Here is a 22,500-nt window from a genome sequence, read left to right as displayed (position 1 = left end):
TACGCTCCAAAAACAAAGTCAGGCAACACTTCTTAAAGTGTCTACTTTTTCCAAGCAACATCCATTAAACTTTATCAAGAGATTGCTTTTGCAATCAAAGTACGGTATCTTTCAAATTCGGATTACACGGAAAGAAGAAAGACTGTGGACTGAACAAAGTTGCATTATTTCATAAGAATGCACTGTGTGTATGTGCACAGCATTTTTTTTTTTTTTGCATGAAGTCAAGGTTCTTTCCCCTTATGTTTTGCACATCAGTAGGGTACATTCATGATCATTTTCTCTTCGATCCAGAGCTCTGACGCCTTACCAGTGAAACTGAGGGAATAAGAGCACTGAAAAAAACAGCCATCTTCTTGAAACTGTTAACCGTCACTGTGACAATTTCGCCAGCAATCGAGTGCTGCGACACGCAGACACACTTTTTCATGTCTGCAACCATAACTTACGAAATCCTTCATACCTGGAGAGATGTTTGAGTAGTTTGATTAATTGGTTAACTGCGTGACTGATCACACAATATAATGTTTACGTCTAACAAAATGTCAAAATCAATTAGTTTGTCGCAGCAGACCTAAGGCTTCCGCCAAAATGAATATAAAAGATAAATCAATTGAATACGTCTCGATTCTTTAAGCTATTAAGTCAATTAATCGTATAAAAGTTATACAGATTTACCTTGAGAACATCATGCCTTCCTCGAATCCTGCCACTTTTCTCTGATCAGCGGTAACCTACAGTTTCAAAGCTAGGGCATGTAAGCGTTAACATTATCTCATCCGGGACATTCGGATATCTCTCCGTACTGCCTTCGAGGGTGGTACGCTTTATTGCTGGTTTGGCGGCCATCTTGGTCCCTATGAAGAGAAGACGAAAGCTTTTAACCCCCCTCTAAAAAAACCAGAGTGGACAATCACTTCCGTCCAAAACATCAAGCGAATAATTCACTTCCTGTAAGAGTTTTTCGTTTTTTGTCAAAGGCCATGGACCTCGGAGAAACTACGACATTACACGCTGATTCATCTTTAGTTAACGGAACAACATGTGCGACGGCTACAGCTTTAGCCCAAGTTCTGGACTCGCAAGCTATTTCCAGCAGCTCTCTTGAAACTTTCTCTGTAACTTCCGTGCCCGGTTCGGGAGGTCTTGCCGTTCTGACACCAACTCTCGATGGTACTACAGCAGTATTACCGGGATTTACGCTGTCGAGTTTTGATTCGGTGGACGTAAAACATGTTAATTCGAATGAATCGCACGAGATGGCTGTAGCGACCGTCGGGGAGGACGGAAGGTAAGAGGTTGGGTTTTAACTGTGTAAAGAAAATAATGAACTCAGATGGCCATCAATAAATTAGCACTAAAAAGTGCGTTAAGTTCAACTACTTTGCATGCTTCGATAATTTAGCGTGGTCATCCACTTAGAGTTTCATCTGCCCTTTATCCGAGTAGGGTGGTGTGTGAACTTTTTGATTTATCCCCACAACCTTGAAAGTGCTAAAACAACCCCCCCTTTCCCAACCCCTCTCCCAGAAAAACAGAAGATCTCAATAAATAAACCGAGTTTTCTAAAAAGAAAGGTAGTTAGTTTTTTTGTGATATTTGTTCCATTAAAATAATTTTTCATCCTGGTATTTTTCATCCTGGTATCCTTCCGTCATGAGCATTTTCATCCTGATCCCGCTTTTTAAAACCATGTTGCTCCAGCTCAATGCCATAATATTTCAACTGATCGACAATTTATATATCTTCCACATGGGAGGCACGGTGGCCTCATGGTAAGTCCGCTCGACTGCAGATCAAGGGGTCTGGGTTCGGGTCCTGGCCGGGGACATTGTGTTCTTTTCTTGGGCAAGACTCTTTACTCTCACAGCGCCTTTCTCCACCCAGGTGTATTAATGGGTACCGGCGAATTTAATGCTGGGGGTAACCCTGCGATGGACTGGCATCCCATCAAGGGGGGAGTAGCAATCGCTTCATGCTACAGAAACCGGAGATAAGCGTCGGCCTGATGGGACTTTTCTAGGTTCGTAGCAGACTTAACCACATATTACCAATAATGTACTCTCATTACGCAGTTCAGGGAGGCGTGGTGGCCTCAATTGGTTAGTGTGCGCTTGACTCTGGATCAAGTGGTCCGGGCTCGGGTCCTGGCTGGGGACATTGTGTTGTGTTCTTGGGCAAGACACTTTACTCTGAGACTCACGGTGCCTCTCTCTACCCAGGTGTATAAATGGGTACTGGCAAATCTAAAGCTGGGGGTAACCCTGTGGTGGACTGGCATCCCATCCAGGGGGGAGTAGAAATACTCCTAGGCGTTTCATGCTACAGAAACCGGAGATAAGCACCGGGCCGGATAGGCCTAGGTTCGTAACAGACTTTACCATTTAGCAGTTTCATAATGACTTAACCTGGATGCAAAAGTTCAGTTTGACTAAAAAAATGCCACTTACAGAGGATTGAAATGAGTGAACATTATGTGCTTGCATTTCTATTTATTGTCCACTTCAAATACTGAGCATTTCAAGCTCTGCTTTGAAATCTGTGTTTATTATGTAGCTCTGTGTTCCTTTGGCATCAGCTGTATCAAGTCGTGACAACTTAATCTTGACATGATCACTAAGGCCAATATATATTTTTTTGCAATATCTCGCACTTCCCAAAATTGCTGGATAGAAAGAAAAAGCATGAAACGTTATTTTATTACACCTTATTCAGAATATTATGGATTAATTGGTGGAATGAATAACATGCTTCTTTAGGTCGTTTATATTTTGATCACAAATAAATAATGCACCAGTCAATGTAAACCCCCACCCACCTACCAACCTGGGAAAAGGCAGGGACATAGACAAAATGACAAGAGAAAGTGAACTAATGCTCCTGCCCCCCCCTCCCCCCTCCCCCCCCCCCCCCCCAGCTAGGACAATAATTCCATTCCAATGTCTCCACTTGTGCTTGCCCAGGCCAGTTAAAGGATACCTGAATTTCATAGAAGAATATCACTAATAACAAAATAAAACAGTCATAAAGGTTTTCCATTCAGTAACTTTAATGTATTCTTGAATAGCAAACAGAAAGGAAGGATAAAACAGATTAACAACCAACAGGTTTAACTCACTGTTTCTTCACAGGGCACCCATATAAACTTTATGTCATTTTAGTCGTTGCCTGGTTTGGTCTCAGTCTCATGTGTGGCACAGAGTTCTAGACTCCAATCTTTCATCAGAGAAATTTCTGCCCTTCGGATTCCGAAGAGCAAGTCTTGTCCAAGACCCTGTGTACCAGGATAGTTTTGAATATCGCACCTTGGTTTTTTCCTACTAATGTCCCCAGTTTTCCGGGTTTGGGGTGGAGGGGAATTTGCATTGACTGGTGCATAACAGCAAAACAACTGACAAACTTTACCCAGAGGTTTCATTAGAAGCCGGTAACCGGCGAATTCTGCCAGCTACTCGTTAAGTTATCACCGGCTACTTTTTCAATAAATTACAAGATTCTCACTTTTTCAGTTCGAGAATTCATATTTATTTGCACTCGCTTTAAATAGCCACTTGTCAACGTAATTATTTGCAGTCCGCCATATTGGATGAGTAGAGGAGAAAGACTGGTGCCAAATGTTGTCTCTATCTCATTCACTACTTCCTTGCTGTTTTCTACATGTTGTTTATTAAAAATGGAAGACAAAACAAGAGTGCAAAAAATTGTCTTCTAACTTGGCCACATGCAGCTATATACATCTCAATAAATATTTGTGACTAATGTTGTTGCCCAGATTGCTGGAAATGCCATTTCCGAGCTCCTAGATTTCATCACCAGCAGAAAATCACATGGTTTCTGTTGATCGCTATAGAGTCTTTTAGTCAATTTTTTTTATTCTCCAAGCAAATTAATGCTTTTTAATTCATAACTTGAGGTTCCTTAATTACTATCCCACAAGAAACAGAGCATATCCTGGTCTCGTCGTCATATTTTCATCCCACATGCCATCTTTAGAATTTTTCATATCCCACATCCCGCCTTGATGCCACCTTGATCCCGCATTGATCCCACAAAACCTATGTTGGACCCTCAAATTTCAAGATTGTTGCATGGACTGTTAGGCAGAGAGCCACATGAGTATTAAGCAGCTTTGTTAGATACTGCCCAGAGTAAGAAAGTATAAGCTCGTAATTAACTCTAGAGGAGGATCAAGTTTAAGTTAGAATCAGTTTTTCATACCACCCATGGCTAATAATTTTTATTTCTGGCTTGGTGGCTCACGTGCTGTAGTCTATACATTCAAAGTTTATCAAAGTTTGTTTTATTAACTTTATTTTTGCACCAATCAGCCTTCATTTCACAGCAGCAGCTCACAATGGAGTTACCAATTACCATGCACCTCAAAGAAATCAGTCTTTACCAACATCTGAAGCTGATTTTGTATCAGATCTCAGTCAAGGTAAAAGATGAATCACTAAAATCCAAATAAGTTATTACTGTCAACCACATTTCCTGTAGCAACTGTGCTGTGATGATCATTAGTGGGCTGTGTATTCAACTGTATGACCTGGTGTACTTTCACACTTGATTTTAGGCCTGATTTTCAGGGATACAATTAAAACATCTCAATGACCTATTTTTTTTTGTTACAGCCCCCTTTTTTCTGCAATAATTAATATCATTATTAAGTGTTAAGCATACACTCTCATTACCTCACAGAGTCGGATCAACTCAGATTGCTCACCTTGGATCGATGTAAAAAAATGATAAGGAAGGCCTCCAGAAAACACCCTAGCCCTAATCTTTGAGCTAGCCTTGGTGAAATTGGGGCAAATAACAAGAATTTTGGCTAATACAAAACTGTTTTAGTCTCGATCCATGGTCAGCCGCGGGTCTAGGCCTAGGGCTAGCCAAATTGAGTGTTTTGGGTTACTTTCAAGAAGGTGAAACAATAACCTGCAACGAGTGACCTGTGGGATGTGAACGAGTTACACTGTAGTTTCTAAAGAAACTGTGGTTATTGAACTAAAATTTGGTTTAATTGTATCAGACAAATTAGAATCAATTAAAAATAATAATATTAAATGGTTCAGCATTTTCATTTGGTGGTTCGGTTAAAATATCCGCTAACAGTTTAAAAGTCTTCTTTTTTCTTTATATAGCTGATTTCAGCATTTTCAGTGTTTGCCTGGTTGGTAGTTTGAGGAAAAAGATATTTTTTCCTGGCACATGTGTCAGTGTTTTTGTCGTAACCATTCACCCAAATCCACTGACAAAATAGCAAATATATGGTAATTGACCAATCAGAGCAGACACTTTACTTTTGTTATGTTATGTAAAGTAACTTAAATTAAGTCTACTGTTAGTAATTCGAGATCTGTATGTGTGCTGACCTTTTGGGTGTTAGCCCTTCATCAAAGTGACTTCAAGATTTTAGCTGACAAACCTTTCTTACAGTACTGTAGCTAGTTTACCTTTGCCATTTCAATTCATAAAACCAATTTTCCAAGTTCTTTTCTTTGAGGTGTTTGCAGGGTCAGTGTTTTCAACTCTTCCTTTTAAAAGCAGAAATCCTTGCTTTCCCAAGATAACAGGCCTGGGACATACCAGAGAATTAGTTGAAAGGTGTTAGTTATATAGAGTGTGCATCCCATTTGCTTGGATGTGACAGTTACATTTTGTTTCAGCACACAGGACAGACATGAAGTATACTGCTTCCTCCATTCTTGTGCATCTATCTGTTTCAGTACCTGATCTAACTTATTGATTTCAGTTGAAATTCTGAGTGGTGGAGAGAGTGAGGGAGGTTCTTTGGAGGAAAACGTTTGCCACGAAACTCCACCACCACATTCTATTGCTCACTCGCACAATGATGTTGATAAATCAGTGGTAAGACTCTTACTACCGGTACTTTTTATTTAAACTTTTAATGTATCATAAATTCTAGGGGGCTCCCCTAGGAAATAGGGGGTTCCCTACTTCCTGTTTTGTACCAGAGCAATAACTGTTTAAAATGGAGATGTCAGTGATATTCTACGCATGGTACTGTCAAGTTATTTCCATAAAAAGTGGCAGGAACCAAATCTGAACTCCCAGCACAGGAATAAACCATCCTGGATCCGTCTACTGTTGTCACTCATTATACAGTCATGTATGGATCATTTATTGATTTGGCTACAGTGTGTGAAGACTAAGGGGGAGGGTGGGGCTTATAAGAGAGGGGGACTTGATACCTTTCTTCTCTGCGAAGGGAGGCTTATTTGAGAGGGAGATCAGGCTTAATAGAGGATTTACAGAAATTAAAGTTTTAAACTTTTAATAATTTCAAATACAAATTTAACACCCATAGCATCCTCATGCTGATCGAGGAGCAAGGTGTGTATAACCTGCTGTAGTTGCTATGGTAAAACAGGTTGCATAGCATTCTTGAGAAAGGGTCATGAGCTATTTAAATTATTGCACGACCCTTAAGAAGAGCTAAAGTGTACAAAGTCACTGGTTATTACACATGCAATCTAAATGCCAACACTTTTTTAATTTTTCTTTTCTACAAAACGGTAACCTTTAACAATCAAACAAAATGAACTTGAACAGCAGTTCCTCAAGAGGACAAAAATAACCTTTAAACAAAAGTTGTTGATCATGGATTAATGTTTTTATCATGTTAGTTTGTCAGTTGACTCAAGTCAACTCCCAACTGAGAAAAATTAAAGTACTTATTATTTTGTTAGAGTTTTGTATAGGCAGGCACAAAAGTCAGACTTGATCAACTCGGATCCCTCACCTCAGATCGACTGGAAAACAGTTTTGTACGCCAAAACTATTCGATGTTTGCGCCAATTGGTTAGCTTAGCAAAGATTAGGACTAGCTTAAGGGTGATTTCTCGAGGCCTTATCGTTTCTTTTACGTCGATCCGAGGTGAGCAATCCGAGTTGATCAGAGTTCCATGATCCACTCTGACTATTGCACTTGCCTGATTTTGTATTCCCAATTTGTCTAAAGCATGTTTCTCTTTTCTTGTTTTGCTGGGAAATTGGCCATGTGACTTCACGAAATTACAGAAATGAAAAAGAAAAAGTTACTGAGGTCCTTGAGTCACCAAAACAGGAATGAAATTAATTTATTATTGTTGCATGAGCGCAGTTCAATATGCCATTCATATATTCTCTATATAATGCTTGATTCTTTCACAGTGTGGGTGTCAAAAACCGAGAGAAACCTTTTTTTTTTCACATTTTTTCCTCCTGTGTGTAGAAGAAAAAAGGAGGATGGCCAAAGGGGAAAAAAAGGCGGAAAACATTTCGTGATACCAATGCTCCTAAGGCTCCCCTTACTGGTTATGTGAAGTTTCTAAATGAACAGAGAGAAAAGGTCAAGTTGGAGAACCCTGAATTGAACTTTCCTGAAGTAACAAAACTACTGGGTGCTCAGTGGAGTAAGCTGTCCGCAGAGGAAAAACAGGTGGGATTTGAAGCAAATACACCAAGTACAAATGGGCCATTTTACAGTTGTTTGCTCAGTGACCTGGCCAATGAATGGCTGCAAGGCTGCCGGTGACCTTGTATTGATACAGACCTCACTGCTTTTATCGTGTCAATCGTGTTGTTGTAATTCTAATATTTAATAAGTCTACATTAACATTAGAAAAGCACAAAGGTTTGTCTCAAAACAGGGTCACCTGCAGCCTTGCTTCCATTCTTAGGCCAGGTAACTTAGCTTCAACTGTAAAATGGTCTATTGGCTCAACTTTTTGCCGGTGTATATTGATTTAGCCAATCATAGACCATATGAGGTTTTCATTGTTGGGAGTGCCTTTGCTCACAATTAACAATTATTGGGCGAGGTTGAGCAAAATATCGTATTTCAGTTTCAGTGGCGAGCAGATCAATTATTTGCCGAAGCCGAAGGCTGAGGCAAATAATTGATCTGCAAGACACTTCCTTGAAATAATCGCACTTATTGCACCGTTAACTCCTCATTTACGTGACAGTGACGTTGAGAAAATCACTCCTGCAAACCATTTTCAAAAATCTTGAAACATGTCTGTGCTCAAAGGCGGAAAGTTTGGTCAACCAATTGTCATATTCTTACCAAAAGCGAATCTCGTCGTGCTTGGCCCTTTACAGTATATGCCCCATAGGAAACATCCTCATGTGCTTCACTTTCTATCCCTACTGGGCTTACTCGTTCAAAAGCCGATTAACACTAATCCTTTGTTAAATACTAACCAAGGTTTGAGTTTGCCCGTCAAGAAAGCCTTTAACAATCTAGTTTCATTCTGCAGTTAAGCAAAAAGTTTAATTCAAAATTGAAGGCTAAGAATCTTGTGGACACATTTCTGATCGGTAAAGAAACTGAAAGAAAAGTTTCCACCAAGCTAGGATTACCCAAATCGGGGTTTAACAACTGTGGGCCCAGTACAACATTGCTTGATCTGTTGCTGGGATGTTTCTGCAGCTAGATTGCGTGGCATATGAAACCACTTTTTCGTACATCTCCTCTGTATCTTTTTGTCATAGCCACCCTCTTTCTATACACAGCTCACAAATAATGTTGTTCCCGTTTTAGAGATACTTGATTGAAGCCGAAAAGGATAAGGAGAGATATATGGTTGAATTAGAAGCATACCAAAAAACAGATGCCTACAGAAACTTTCTGAAGAAGCAAACGGAAAGGAAAAGAAAAAGTAAGCCTTTTTTTGTCTCTTCTGGTATAATTATTGGTACAAGGAAGGATTACGTTTGCAACCGTTGGCCGTGCAGCTCTTATACATGTATTTGAACAGACCCAACTGATTAGAGTGTAATGTGAAGTGCAAGTTTTCTACCCCATGTGAACCATGTGAGCGTTAGCCCTACAAATGGAAATTGACAAAGAAAAACTCTGACCAGAGTGGGAATATTAATTATTGGTAGTTTGGCTGAGCTGAACTTGGCTCTAATCCGTTATAAATGAACGAATCATGACGACCTTTAAGACATCGCCCTGTGTAATTTGCGGCAACGTAGCTACTGTACAAACAACCCTGGTGTAACTTCCACAAAGGGGTTTAAAAGACAGCAGACATCCTAGTTTTCAGCGGGCTTGTATGATTAATGACAGTGCTGGTTGATGAATGGCGAAAGCGAGAAGTGTGAAGTGAAAAGTGGTTGAGACTAAAATGGAAAAAAAATAATGGAACATCACTAAAGCGGGCTAACGCGAAACGGAATCTCGTCAACACTCTTGCATTCGTTACGGAGATTAGACAGGAGAAGTGTATAGGAAACTGCACTGTGGCTCCGCTTAACGAGAATTGGCTGCCCTTGGTATAAAAGAAATTGTCTGAAAATGACTATATTAACCTTTATATAGCAGCGAATCTGGTTCTTGGTGATGTCTCTGCCCACGGGCACGTTAACGGGTCAAGAACCAATCAGATTGCAGGATTCGTTACCGTGTTCTCTTTGAAAAAATAAATAAGTTATTTGCCGGATTAGGGTCGGTCCGTATAATGAAAAAGTGTTACCGCCAAATAACATATATACATATTTAGTTTTAGGTTTCCATTTTTAAAATGGTACTAAATTTATTGGCATAGAACTATTTTTCCACTGAATAAAGTTTAGTTCAGCTTTTGAATGACTGTCAACATTCTTTTTCCGGAGCGCGCACAATAGCTAACTAAAAAATGAACCCTTTTGGAAAAGGACACCTGAGCTCTCTTGTTGCTTTCTAATTTTTTTTTGCGTTTTGCAATTTTCCCAAATCAAGGTGATTTCTTGAAATGTTAAAACGCCAAACATTCGAATTGCAAATGGTCAAAAGGTGGTAGCCTTTGTTTTCCCGTGTAAAGTCGCATGTGTTCGTAAAAGATAAAATTCATTAAACTATCATGAAAATTGCATCTCTATAGCGGAAATATGACTCCATGTTACTCCAATTTTGTTTTTATTCCATTTGGTGATTTTTTTTTTTTTTTTGTTCCTTTCTTCTGTTAAATAATCTGCGCAACGATTAAGCGTTCGAATAAAGAGAGCGTAAATGCATTACGAAAACTCAGGCTACTTTCAGTGACAGCCTTCCACGCAATAATGGTATCTTTTTATAGTTTTACAGCAATGCTACAGAAACGCTTATTTGCTTTTGCTTTTTTTCATTGAGAGTGTTTCTTCGTAATCTTCTTTTAGACAAATTATAGACGAAACATCGGTTGTCATAAACTAGTTATTCGTCTCGCGTAGGAATTCAGTCAGTGAGAACTGAACTGACCTGCAACGTCGTGTTATGTGATAGGGACTGTAGACGGAGCCGGACAAAGCCAATCCAGACTTGATAACCCAGCTATCCAGTTCAGATTCATAACACCTGTGCAAATTGTTTGCCCTTGCAGATTTAGAGAATTCTGATGGGTTTAACTCTTCGTCAAATGGAATAGAGGTAACGACAATATTAAAAATGCGAGCAGCGTTCAGGTGCTCTCGCTCTCGTGAGAAGCAGCCATATTTGCATACTAAAACAAAAGGAAGAATTTTCATAAATATGAAGTTCGATTCCCAAAGGAATATACACGGCTGCTGTTTCTTTGTTTTACTCCTCCAACATGGCCGCCGTGACGTCACGGATGTGACTGTTTGTAGTAAATGTAACGCCTTCACTTGAGGACCTTGACGCGCGGATGATGAAATATCCCAACTGCCGATTGTTGTCTCATCTGAAACAGTGGCGAAAAAGAGGAATGATGGAGTTAGTTTTTAAAGAAATTTTGCTACTGCGTCGGTGGGGCGTGAAACGCGCAAACAATTTGTTTTATCAAACCATAGTTAATGCATAGAGATGGTTATGAAGCTCGACAAGTTCCTTTGTTTCATGTTTTTGTCCGTATTTTTGGCCTTAACCCTTCACAAAACACAGCTTTTTTTCGATTAGATAGCCAATCAAATCCTTTGATTAAATTACGTGCAACTAATTTGCAAACCCGTACGAAGCGAAAACAAAAGATTGTGCAGGGTCACGGTCAATTCAACATCGATGGCGCCAACATTGTTCTCGCTTTTGAAGGTTCTAAGGTTTCATAACCAGTCCCTTGATTAACTATGATCAAACGAGAAAATAAGACTCATGCAGCAGCTCTCGTAACGTACAATGTGATTGCTCGATAACCAAGCCAAAAACAAAAGACTAAAACAATGAATTAAGGAAGGTGCGTCAGTACTAATTCAAAGGTATTTTTGTGCGGCTTATGAATATTTGGGGAAAGCAGATCTTAGCAAGTGTTATTGAAATCCAGAAAATTGGGGGTAACCGCATTTTTCAAAGATAATTAATCAACAATATTTGTAAAAAGCTATAAAATACAAAGCAATGTATGGCGTTCTTTTCCAAATTGAAGATTAATTATCTCTGAAAAATGCATGGTTAACCCCAATTTTCTTTTTTGGATACCAAGAATACTTTCTAAGTTCTGCTTTCTCCGCGTGGTTTTAAACCGCGCAAAAATATCCCTGTATTAGTGAGCATCACTCATAGGAAACCCGAGTATCTCGAGATGTGCAGAACGTATGAGCAATAACAATAGAAGGCAACGTCCTTAAACAACGACATTAGACTTAAACAATAGCGGGTTACGAGAGCTGGTACATTACTGGATGATAACGTTAAACACCGTAAGGACGATTTTGGAAGCTGACGCCCTTCTTCAGAGCGAATATCAGTAATCTGACGAAGAGCTCAGGCTCGATATATTTACAGCAAATTTGTTACGATATCTCACAGCTCTGTGCAGAAGACGATCTCTACTGTAAGCCATGTAACCAGTACTTCAACAATCTTCACAACAAGAGAGAACATATTCTTGGTCGCAAGCACAAGCAGACGGTGTCAGGAAAATTAAACGAAAGTGACGCGGAAGAGGAGGACTTGCCAGGATTCAACGCCCCTGTCTTTACAGAGGAATTTCTCAAGCATAATGAAAGTAAGTGGCGGCCTCGGCTATTTAGCCTGTCCCGATTGCCATGGGAAATTTTTGAGCGCTTTTTCACTTTTTGAGTAAAATTTGAGCACTTTTTCACATTTCGGAAACATTTTATCGCTTTCTTTGTATTTTGCATGGGCTAGTTCAGAGTAACGTTTTTTCTTAAAGAACAGTTTTCAGCAAACCGAGATTCTTTTATGATCGTAAGATTGAATTATTGAACACACAAGAGGTTATATGGTTGAAATAAGCTTGAGTCAGTGTTGCGTTTGAAGTAAAGCAGTTTGAAACCGTTTAGTCTTCAAAACATGTATCACTAAAGTATTCTTGCTCGATTAAGACGGTGGTTTTACTTCTCTAAACATGCATAAACAACGGAAGGCCAATTCTTTAGTAAAAAAATGCATACTGAGGAAAATCTCCAAGGGATTGTTTCAAATTTGTGAGAAACGTTTGAGCGCTATTTCTAAATTTCGAAGACTTTTCTGTTCGAGTGCTGTTTCAGTGCTTTTTTTGCCATTTTCCGGCCGAAGCACTATTTTGTGGTTTTTCAGCGCATTAGTGAAAGTCCTACTGGCTACATCGAAAATCCTAGCTATAGCGGTTGATTTGAATTTTTTTCAACACAAGTGTTAATATTAAAACCCTTTGACACCCAAACCAGCCTAAACCGGCCAGACTTAGTATTTTACTCTGTCTAACCCCAGACGATTTTACTCAGTCGTTAATGGGGAACCCGCGGGAGTCCATGCCGTCCTGTTCACTAAGAATATAGGGATGTGGGCAGATTTAGTGGTTAATGTTGAGCGACTTTTGCATTATTCCAACAAGAAACCGACTATTGTTTAACCTTAGCTATTAAAACTAGTAAACTGGACGAACTTCAGTAAAAGCAGACCTATATAATTATATACTTCGTAATAGAATAACTAAGCGTGGCGATGCGCATGTAAGACTTGGCACCGAAACACAGATTTATATACACATTTGGATTGAAGGTTTGAAAAAGGAGTGACCATGTGCTTATTGTTGATCTTGTTCCCAATGAGAAGCCAAAACAATCTAGCCTGAGAACGGAAAGTGCTACTAAAGCAGTTGTTATTACTTGGCAAGTGTTTCCTTTTCACGCATGTTTCGAACTTTTTTGTGTGCGACAAACGGTGGCGCAACGTTCAGGAAAGACCTTGGCCGTGAGATGTTTTATTCCGGGTAACTAGCTCAGTCCCCCTTGGGGTCCCCGTCCCTCCTGGGGTCCCCTTCCCCCTCGTCTCAAGTGCTGACCCCGTTATTATCAACTCCGCATCAGCTCTATATGCCTGTGTAATTGCCACAGGAGACAGCAAAGTTTCTTTTCTTTTCTCTTCCCCAGTCAATATTAATATTTTCGTCGGAGGGTGGTTGCTTCTTGCATATAACTGTTATTTTGGCGGCAGGTTTTTTGCAAAGTCATCTGCTATCTTAAGTTGAAAGAGACAAAGACAAATAATACCTGTACGTGACAGCAAAATTTTGACACTCCGAGTAAATAATGTAATCTAAATTGAATTTTTTTTTTCTTTTCTCTTTCAGTGCGCGAGGATGAATTAAGACAACTTCGCAAAACGGCGACGGAATTCGAGGAACAAAATGCCGTCACTTCCAAACATGTAGAGAACTTAAAACAAGCCATAGGAAAAATCGAAATGGAAACGAATCAGCAGAGAAACACTAATTTGGTGTTAATCAATCACTTAAGTAATCTTAGAGCAGCTCTTGTTCAAGCATTTGAGAATTTAGTTCTTCCCGGTACCAATGAAGTACCGACGCTGGACACCATCGACTCATACATGACTCGATTATATTCTGTTATACTGGACTCGCCACAAGAGAACGAGGGTCTCATTACTAATGTGCGAGAGATTATGTCACGGCTTGGCTTTCCAAAGTAAGTTTAAGGAGGTGCTGCCTAATGAAATGTTAATTATGTGGTATTTCAAAGGGATCGTGGGAGATAAGATAATCAAAGAGCGTTCACGAATGGGATGTTTGACAAAACCAAATATCGATCGTCATGCTTTAAATCTCAACCACCAATCGCTATTCACAGTTGCTCTTGGGAATTATAAGATAGGATAGGATTGTCTTTGGAATCATCGTCACTGGATTACGTAATGGCATTCTCCAGTTGATTAGCGGCGATACGCTTATGCAAGTTATTTGCCGTTTTCACACTAGAAGCCGGACAAATCGCCTGATGTGAAAATGAGACAAACAATTTTTTAGGAAACAGTTCGGGAGACAATGTTTCCGCAAACAACGTTTCCTCGTTTGCGGTCGCCTTAAATAACCTCTGCGGGGAAATGGAACTAGCGACGGAAGCAATGGTTTTGGGGAAGTTTTCAATATGGAGGGAGGAAAGAAGCGACGAGGGTCTTATCACCAGCGTGCTAGAAATTATGTCACGGCTTGCTTTCCAAAGTAAGGAGAAAACTAGAAAAATAAAAGGTAACCAAGCCATTCCTGGTACCAGTCTTCAAGCCCCCAAACTTATCCAGTTTGTCCGTCTTTTATGAATCTACGTCGGACAATACTAGCGGAATTCCTCAACTTGTATTCACATTAGCTAGACGACCAAACCATTGAGTGATTTGCCCGTTTAGACGATTTGTTCGTCTTCTAGTGTGAACACGGCCATTGACTACAAGAGAACCCCAGGTTGGTGTGTGTGTGTTTCTGTGCATGAAAATTTAGTTGTTTACGAAGAATCTTATTTCATGTGCACTAATCGCGGTCTCAAAGGGTAAGCCTCTCCGTCTTTTAATTAATTTTTGAAAACTTTTTAACCTGACGGAGAAATATATTTTCACCACTGGTATAAAAGGTTTTGGAGAGAGAAAGATTATAGCAACTTGTTAATTAAGTAGCGCAATCATACAGTCAATGCAATGTACATTCACTCACCATTCCTGTCACGGGAACACATGAGCCCAACAAATTGCCCTGGAGCCCGTTTCTCGAAAGTACCGAAACGTTCCGGGCCATTTTCGGGAGTTACGATTCCCAATGTATCTCAAGAAGGTAGAGAATTTAAGTCGTCAAAATTCACAGTCATTTTGCTTTTTATTGGCTTGAAAACATGTTAAGAGATCGGCTTTCCAATTCAAGGGGTTAGCTTTTCGAGCCCGAAAAGTTTTTCGGGACTTTCGAAAAGGTTTTCGGGACTTTCGAGAAACGGGCCCCAGCTCCCACCCAAGTGTGTGCTTCATAAATCAGTTGGTAGAGCATTGCAATGGCATCGCAGAGGTCATGGGTTCGAATTTTGTCGAAGCCACCTGAATTTTTAGATGACTGTAGGAGACAATTGCTTACGTTGTCCAGCTAAGTGCGAGGATTACTTCTCCATTTCGGTCTCCACAGTTTGTGTCACGCACCTTTAGGATTAGTGCGACCGAGTGTTTATAGGGCACTTGCCTTGAGATCTGGAGATCGCGAGTTCAAGAACCGCTCTGACCACTACTTAAATTTGATCGGCCTGGTATTCCCTGGTTGAGCTTCTGGACTGCACTTGCAAATAACCAACTGGTTTGCCTCCGACCAGTTGGGATTCTTAACAGTTGTTGTAGTGTTGTTCTGTTTCATTGATTGTGTTTCATTGGTCCAGAAAGAGGGTGGTCAAATAAGTATGTAAAGTGACACCAATTAACAACCCAGACGAAATACTTGAAATAACATGGATACTCTATAGATCTCAGTATAGAGAGATTTATCATCACGTTTACGTGAAACAGCAAACGTCGGCTGGCCGTTTCACGGTTCACGTAAAATAGACTGATGCTTGTGACTTGAGCTTCGCGTGACCCCCTGCAAATCGGAATGGACTCTGTTAATCTCGATTATAATTTTTGCTGTTAACAAAAAAACAAAAACTCGGAGTTTTTAAACATTGTTTGTAGAAAAAGACGCTATATAAAATGAAAATCCTTTTACCTGCCAAATTTTGCTAGCTTTGAAGAAGCTGTTTTGTGAGTCAACAGAGAGTCAACGTGAGTTTTCATGAAGAAAATTGCGGTAAGGAGACAGTTATGGACAATCTATAACCATAAAACATAATTTTTCCTTGTTTGAGTTTCCGGTAAATATTTTCACGTCTACGACGAACGCGAAAATGCCTACTTTCACGTAGAAGCGGCAACCGGCAAACGCGCAAAAAGCCGGAAAAATCATTGTCACGTGGTCACTTGCCGTTCGCGTTTCACTTAAACGTAATGCTAAATCTATCTAGTCTCGGATTTACGACAAACAAGAGACGTGAGGTTGAAAGTTGTGCAAAGCGTTTTGCTGAAAATTAGAAAAATCTGATTTGCCTGTGAGCAACGGACACCGAACAACTTCCTAAAAGAGAGAAGAGTTAGAATGAGAGAATTCTCGTGGTTTACGAGCAGTACCTGGTCATTTGACGTTTCACGTAAACGTCACGCAAGATCTCTATTATAAAACCGTTTTCAATAACAAGTACCAAAGTAATTACTTTCAACAATCACAGCAGGTGCAAACAACGCAATGAACCAATCCAAATCCGTAGCAACTTGCTCAAAGCGCGGGAAAAATCGCGTGTGCAAGGGGTGTGTGATTATGCAGGAAATGTAGATCTTAACAAGTGTTATTGAAATCCAAAAAGAAAATTGGGGGTAACCACGCATTTTTCAAAGATAATTCATGAATAACATTTGTAAAAAGCGTTAGAATACAAAGCAATGTATGGCGTTCTTTCTCAAATTGAAGCTTAATTATCTCTCAAAAATGCATGGTTACCCCCAATTTTCTTTTTGGATACCAAGAGTACTTACTAAGATCAACTTTTTCCGGATAGTTTTAAACCGCGCAAAAATATCCCTTCCGAGTATCTGGAGATGCGCAGAACGTATGCGCAATAACAAAAAGTAGGCACCGTCCTTAATTACTTTCGACAGTCATTTGAAAACTGCTCTAGTACTTTTGATTGCTTATCTAATCACCCACCCGCCAACAGTCATTCGACATTCCTCTCAGTTTAAATTTTCATTTTATCTTTCAGCGAAGCAGACAAAGGGTTAAATTTAACGGAATAACCGCCACTCAGCTGTGGATACCTTTCAGTCCGTCAGGGCGGTGCAGCGAGAGGTGATGTGGTGTGGAGAGCGTTTGGCTGAGCGCGAAGTTGGAGACAAATGGTGGCGATGATCGCTGAATTTTCAGCATTGTCAAACGAAATCTGACCCCGGCAGCACCTTACCCCAAAGGTTTCGGTATATGGAGCTTGAAACTCAAAAAAGCCTGACTTTGCAATCATTTTGGTCTCACACAGTGTGGTTCCGTCTTGAGGAGCTGAGCTCATCAGTCTGGGAGTACTAAGATTGGGTAGCTTTGTAAGAGGCAAAAATGTAACTCAGAGCTATCTTTTGGGCTGCGGATGTCAAGACGGAGAAAATGTTGATTTACAATGGAGGTCCTACAAAGACGTTTCGATGTTTCCTTTGTTTTTCCGGGTCAGTGCCACGTGCAGGATGACCCCAAACTTCGAATAAATATGACTAGCTCCCAATAGAGATATGATATAACATTAAAGCACAACTGTTAAAGGTTGGATAGAGAACGCACAGTGCACGGTACTATTTTCGTTCCCCGAGAACGCCGCGGATCAGTACTTGCCCACCTGATTCACCTTTGTTTTCTTGTCTCCGCGTGGCTTGTGCCTCTCGCACCAACAATACCGCTAGCTATACAGGCTAATGCGATCCCGTTTATTAGTCGCTTCCCTTCTGAATAGTTGATCAGAAAAAATTGCATTTGGTTGTCCCGTCTTCAAAGATCAAAGCGCTTCTCGGTCTCCTCTTACTCGTCACTTCCCCACTGGCTTTTATATCCAACACTCGGCTTCCGTTATTATATTAATCAAAACTTGTAGAGGGGTATCAATTCTGTTGTGGCCGCAAAAATACTAAATTTCAGTCTTTCCTTTCGGAAGAAGCTTTTGAAGGTGATTTTAAAACATTCCGATTTCGACGGCACAACTATCGCGTGCGCTTCCTCTGCGCTATTCCCTACTAGCAGAGGTCTCTTTTCTTTTTGTGTTCGCAGGGCTGACGAGTACTTGAAAAGAGACCTTTGTCACGGGTCGAAACTTACAGCGGGCCCAAGTCACACTCAGCAAACATTTCATGGGGCCGTGCGGCCGGGTTTGAAGAGTGCCATCCAAGGTTGGGCCCGCTGTGTCCCGTGCAGTCATTAGGGAATTTAAGAAACGACGACGGCTACGACTACGACAAAGCCACAAAGCAATAATATCATTGGTTAAAAGAGCATAAATAATCGTGCTGCACCTGCAGCACGGATTTTAGCAAGTATCTCAGCGGTCCTCTGCATAACGACGACGTGAAATCACTAAATTTGAAGTTTTGACGACAACGTAAGCACGCAACATAGAATCTGTCATTCTCTATTTTAACTTTAAAACCGCTCGTACCAATTTATTTTTAGGATACTTCGCCCACATTGTAGAGCGTGAACGAGACTGAATAATCGCGAAAGACTTACGATAGAGCCAAGTTATATTTTGAGGTGACGTTTTCGTCGACCGTCGCCGTTGTAGATCTTCTAAAATTCGCTATTGTCAAAAAGGTGCCGGTTGCTCAAAGCCCGCTTAGCTCTAACCATTGATTAATTAAGAGGTGTCAAAACCAATAGGTTTCCATGGTATTTAACGCTGTTTTGCGCTAACCTTGCTTCGAGCAACCCGGGCTCGAGCTGAATAACGCAAAGGCTACGTCACAGCTCAGCGAATGGGAACATGGGCTCAGGCGCGCGCGGTTTGAAATGGCTGCGATTCGCGGGTAATTTTTTTTTTTTTTTGTATTCAAACTTAAAAGATAAGGTGGTTGTTTGAAAACTAAGGAAATTAAGGCGTGTCGAACGTTGGAAAAAATTGTTTTCTTCAAAAATTTAGCCCTCAAAGTTACATGACATACTTCTTATAATTCCTGTACGTAAACTTGACGATAAAAAAGAATCCATTGAGTTCTAACAGAAATCCAAATATGGTACTTAGCAATGAATATTCGGAAGCTGTGAACCCTTATGGGTTTCTGGTTCTAAGGTCCAATTCTTGGCACAAATCAGACAAACAAAACGTCGAACAAACAAAAAAATAATAAACACGTACAAACCACAAAATCAGGTTTCGGCGCTTAAATCTGGCGCATGCGCAGACGTTATTCAGCTCTGTTTTCGTTGTCTTCATTTACTATTTGCCCAACGATTTTCTTAAAACTCTCCCTGAATGTTCCCTACTAATCCTTGTTTTGAGAACTACAATAAAAAAGATGAGTCATCGTGCCTGCTTAATTAATTAAGAGATACAATGGGCCAATCTTACCCCATTGATGCCTGTATTATACTAATTACCCGCGTTGTTTCATCGGCTCAGGGTAAATTTTGCGGTAGCTAAACCAGAGGGTTTTTAAAGTAACACTTGAAAAACACTTGAAAAAAACACTTGATAAGTAGAGAGTCTAGGGCATATGAAACACTGTCTTATATCGTTTATGGAAAAGCTGACGTATATGCCGTTACCATGGCAACAGGAGTACATATAAGCAGGCCTTTAAAATCGGTTTTGTTTATTTGCAGAAAATCTGGTCGTTAGATTTTCTTTATAATTTGCATGCAACAAGCTTGTAACAATGCTCAGAACTTAACACTATTTTAATAATAATTTGACAGAGAGATTATCCCTTGTTGAAGGTTCACTGAAATATCTAGAATTTCCTTCGTTAAAGTTCAATTTTTTCAGTACTCCAGTTACTAATTTCCTTAAGTATTTTCAGGCCAAATTTCGTTAAATTTTAACCAGTGGTTCTCGAGAAATAGGCGTGTTTCAGAGAAAGTTATTCCGCATTCAATCGCAATGTTTTAAACTTACTACGCATGCGCTGCATTTAACTGGATTCTTTCGATAACAAAGAAAATTCTTTCGATGCTTTCGATAACAAAGAAAGTTCTGCAAATTTGGAGTTCTTTGCATCGTTACCTTTTCTAACATACATTTCTCATAAAAGACTAAAACCATCAAAACATTTTGTTCAATTATGAGGAAAAATAGACTAAGTACAGATAGCGGAAGCATTGAACAAATAAAATGGTTGCTGTATTCAAGCCATGTTTATTTTTTTTGCAATCCTTGCCCTGTGTTGAACTGTGTTCGGCAGGCTCGAAAGCTAGTTTTCAGCTGAGGGCGCACGCGTAAGCCACACACGCAATTCTAAAAGCTGCTCGCGTCAGCTCATGATTCAAAATGAATCACTAGAAATAAACAAATACCGTTAATTTAGCTCACCTTTATACTCATTCCTATGTGTATAGAATATAAATAGACAACTCCTATTCACGAACTACAAAAATTTTACACAAACGATTTAATGGTCACTTAAATCCGTTTGTGTTGGCTTGTAGCTCCACTCGCGCGTGCACTCGAATGAGCGGGTGACACATGCGTAAATGCTTATCTTGTAACCCTTTCATTTTTCCTGACTATCTCTGCTTCCGGACGGTTTATTTTTCTCATTTTTTTTTACACGTTAGCTTAGGATAATTTAAAACATTTGTCTTTCAAATTAAAAAAAAATTCTGCAGGTGAAAAAAAAAATTACAATTTTAAAAAAAATGATTTTTCTGAAAACCTAACCTACAGATTTTGTTGAATTTTAAACATTTTAGAGATAATTTCTAACATAATCTGGTAACCCTGAAAGGAAAGCTTTCACCGTACCGTTTTTTCAAAAAAGACAATATATCTTGATTTTAAGGCTCAAAGAAATGCCTTATATCGTTGCCATGGTAACGTTATTTTGGAAGAAAATGTGATGTGAGAAAGCTATGATGCGTACTTAATACCCTCGCCAAATTTCGTCTTGATATGATAACCCTAACTGTATCTAAGGACAGAACGCAAAACGGCGTCGACTCAGAACGTTTCTTGAGTTGTTTTGAAGATGATAATTTACATCCCTGGGTAAGGGGCTTGTGTGAGTTTTTAGCTATCTCTTTTTTTCCTTCCGATAAATTGTTTATTTTTACTTTTTTTAATTAAAGGGGATAATTTGTACACCAAAATGATGCATGAAAAAATATAGGTTACCGTACTCGTTTAAGAGTAAAACCCCGTACCTGACTATCTCGATTATCGTAGATCGGAACAACAAAATTCGCCATGTTTTTTCGGAATGCACGCGGTTATTCACAAAGTGTTATGGGTCATTCACAACTTCTCTCTCGTCTTTTGAGAACGGTTTCATCGTGTATGATCGTCTTTCGCCATATTTACAATGTTGCAAATTTTACCAATGTATAAATATTGACAAACCATATGCGCAGTACAGGATGCGCAGTGCATTACTGAGGAATCACCTTAGGTGAGCCCACACAATATAAAAAACTAGACGCTCCATGAGCGTACACTGGGTTACCCGAGGTACGTGTTACTCAAAAACAAAAGGGACTGAGTTGGGTGGTACTGAACTGGAGCGTTCCAGGCAATTTTTTTAAAGTCGGGGGTCATTAAGACCATTTAAGGGGTCATCCAAAAGTCGTGCCAGCAGAGGCCCTTTGGCTCATACGTTCATACAACGAAACAGATCTTTTTCTGGGGTTAAAAACCTGGCTGCCAGTCTTTAAATCAACTGTCAGAAATAAAAAAAATTCCTGTCATCTTTAGAAAAAATAGGCACGCATTGCTTACGTGTGGTAGTGCAGTAACACAGCGCTTTATTCCATATTGTCAACTTTATGGATTCCTTCTCTGTCTTTGTTGAACCCATACTGAGTTACCAGAGAAATTTTTCATTTGGTTTCAGTGTTGTACATAACAGCACACTTGGCAAAATATTAGAAATACAGCTCACTTTGATTTCGGCTCGACGGGTGAAAGATTGTTGTCGAAGTCCATTACTCGTCGCTTTTAGGATTCCAGATATTTATTTTTCACCGCCTGTCTTGTTTATCCAATTGACGTTCCCTTCTTGAGCTCCATAAGGGTATATTTTGTTTAAAGATCCACTAAAACGCCATTCGCGTTACAATGACTTTCGAAGCCACTGCAGGTAAAATAAATGTTCTCCTATGTGCACCAGAGAAATCTATGCATTACCCCAGCCCCCTCAAACCTAACAAAATACGCACAGAAGACTCTATCCACAAAGACACCACTTAGCAGGGGAGTGACGGGCAAGACTTTTACCGACACGGAAAAAATAAATAAATAAACTGAGAAATATTGCATATTTTCCGACTGGGATTGCCATACTGGCAACCCAGTAATAACGTGAGGATTCGGTCGCAAAGTAACCGCCGCGCATGCTCAACATAGTTTCGCCCCATGGCAAAGGTCTCTTTTCCTGTACTCGTCAACCCAGTGAACGCAAAAGAAGAGACCTCGGGCTCTGCTAGCAGGAAATCAAGGCATGTACTAAAACCAGGAACACCGGAACACCGGACAACTCCGGAACACCCTGGAAGTAACCCAAATTTTGGGCCTAGGGTTAGCCAAATTGAGGGT

The 22,500-nt window shown here is 40.0% G+C and overlaps 1 protein-coding gene and 1 long non-coding RNA gene across 4 annotated transcripts in view; one reads left to right on the top strand and one right to left on the bottom strand.

Annotated features, from left to right (window-relative positions):
- The window catches only part of LOC137992893 (uncharacterized), a 5,128-nt gene extending 4,408 nt beyond the window's left edge, over positions 1-720 (bottom strand). The window contains exons 1-2 of one of the 2 annotated variants that reach the window (XR_011121763.1): positions 679-709; positions 311-463 (exon numbers count right to left, since the gene is read on the bottom strand). This is a non-coding gene — a long non-coding RNA (uncharacterized lncRNA). Of the gene's footprint in view, positions 1-310; positions 464-678 lie in introns of both variants that reach the window. The other variant, XR_011121764.1, reaches the window with a different exon arrangement.
- Positions 721-797: 77 nt separating this feature from the next.
- On the top strand, positions 798-18,258 carry LOC137992891 (high mobility group protein 20A-like). Of its 2 annotated transcripts, none has more exons than XR_011121760.1 (9): positions 798-1,291; positions 4,329-4,438; positions 5,753-5,868; positions 7,235-7,441; positions 8,549-8,666; positions 10,353-10,399; positions 11,735-11,933; positions 13,503-14,627; positions 16,987-18,258. XR_011121760.1 is itself a non-coding variant. In XM_068838454.1 (9 exons), exons 1-9 carry the CDS (start codon positions 984-986, stop codon positions 17,018-17,020), a joined length of 1,494 nt encoding a protein of 497 aa, XP_068694555.1. In that variant the 5' UTR covers positions 798-983; the 3' UTR covers positions 17,021-18,233. The 2 variants fall into 2 exon arrangements, 1 of the variants encoding a protein (XP_068694555.1); XM_068838454.1 differs by having other exon boundaries at positions 13,503-13,857; positions 16,987-18,233.
- Positions 18,259-22,500: the final 4,242 nt, after the last annotated feature.

This window comes from Montipora foliosa, chromosome 2 (assembly GCF_036669935.1).
Source record: "Montipora foliosa isolate CH-2021 chromosome 2, ASM3666993v2, whole genome shotgun sequence".
Lineage (NCBI taxonomy): Eukaryota > Metazoa > Cnidaria > Anthozoa > Scleractinia > Acroporidae > Montipora > Montipora foliosa.
The sequence above is the reverse complement of the archived record's forward strand: the minus strand, read 5'-3'. Positions and strand labels throughout refer to the sequence as shown.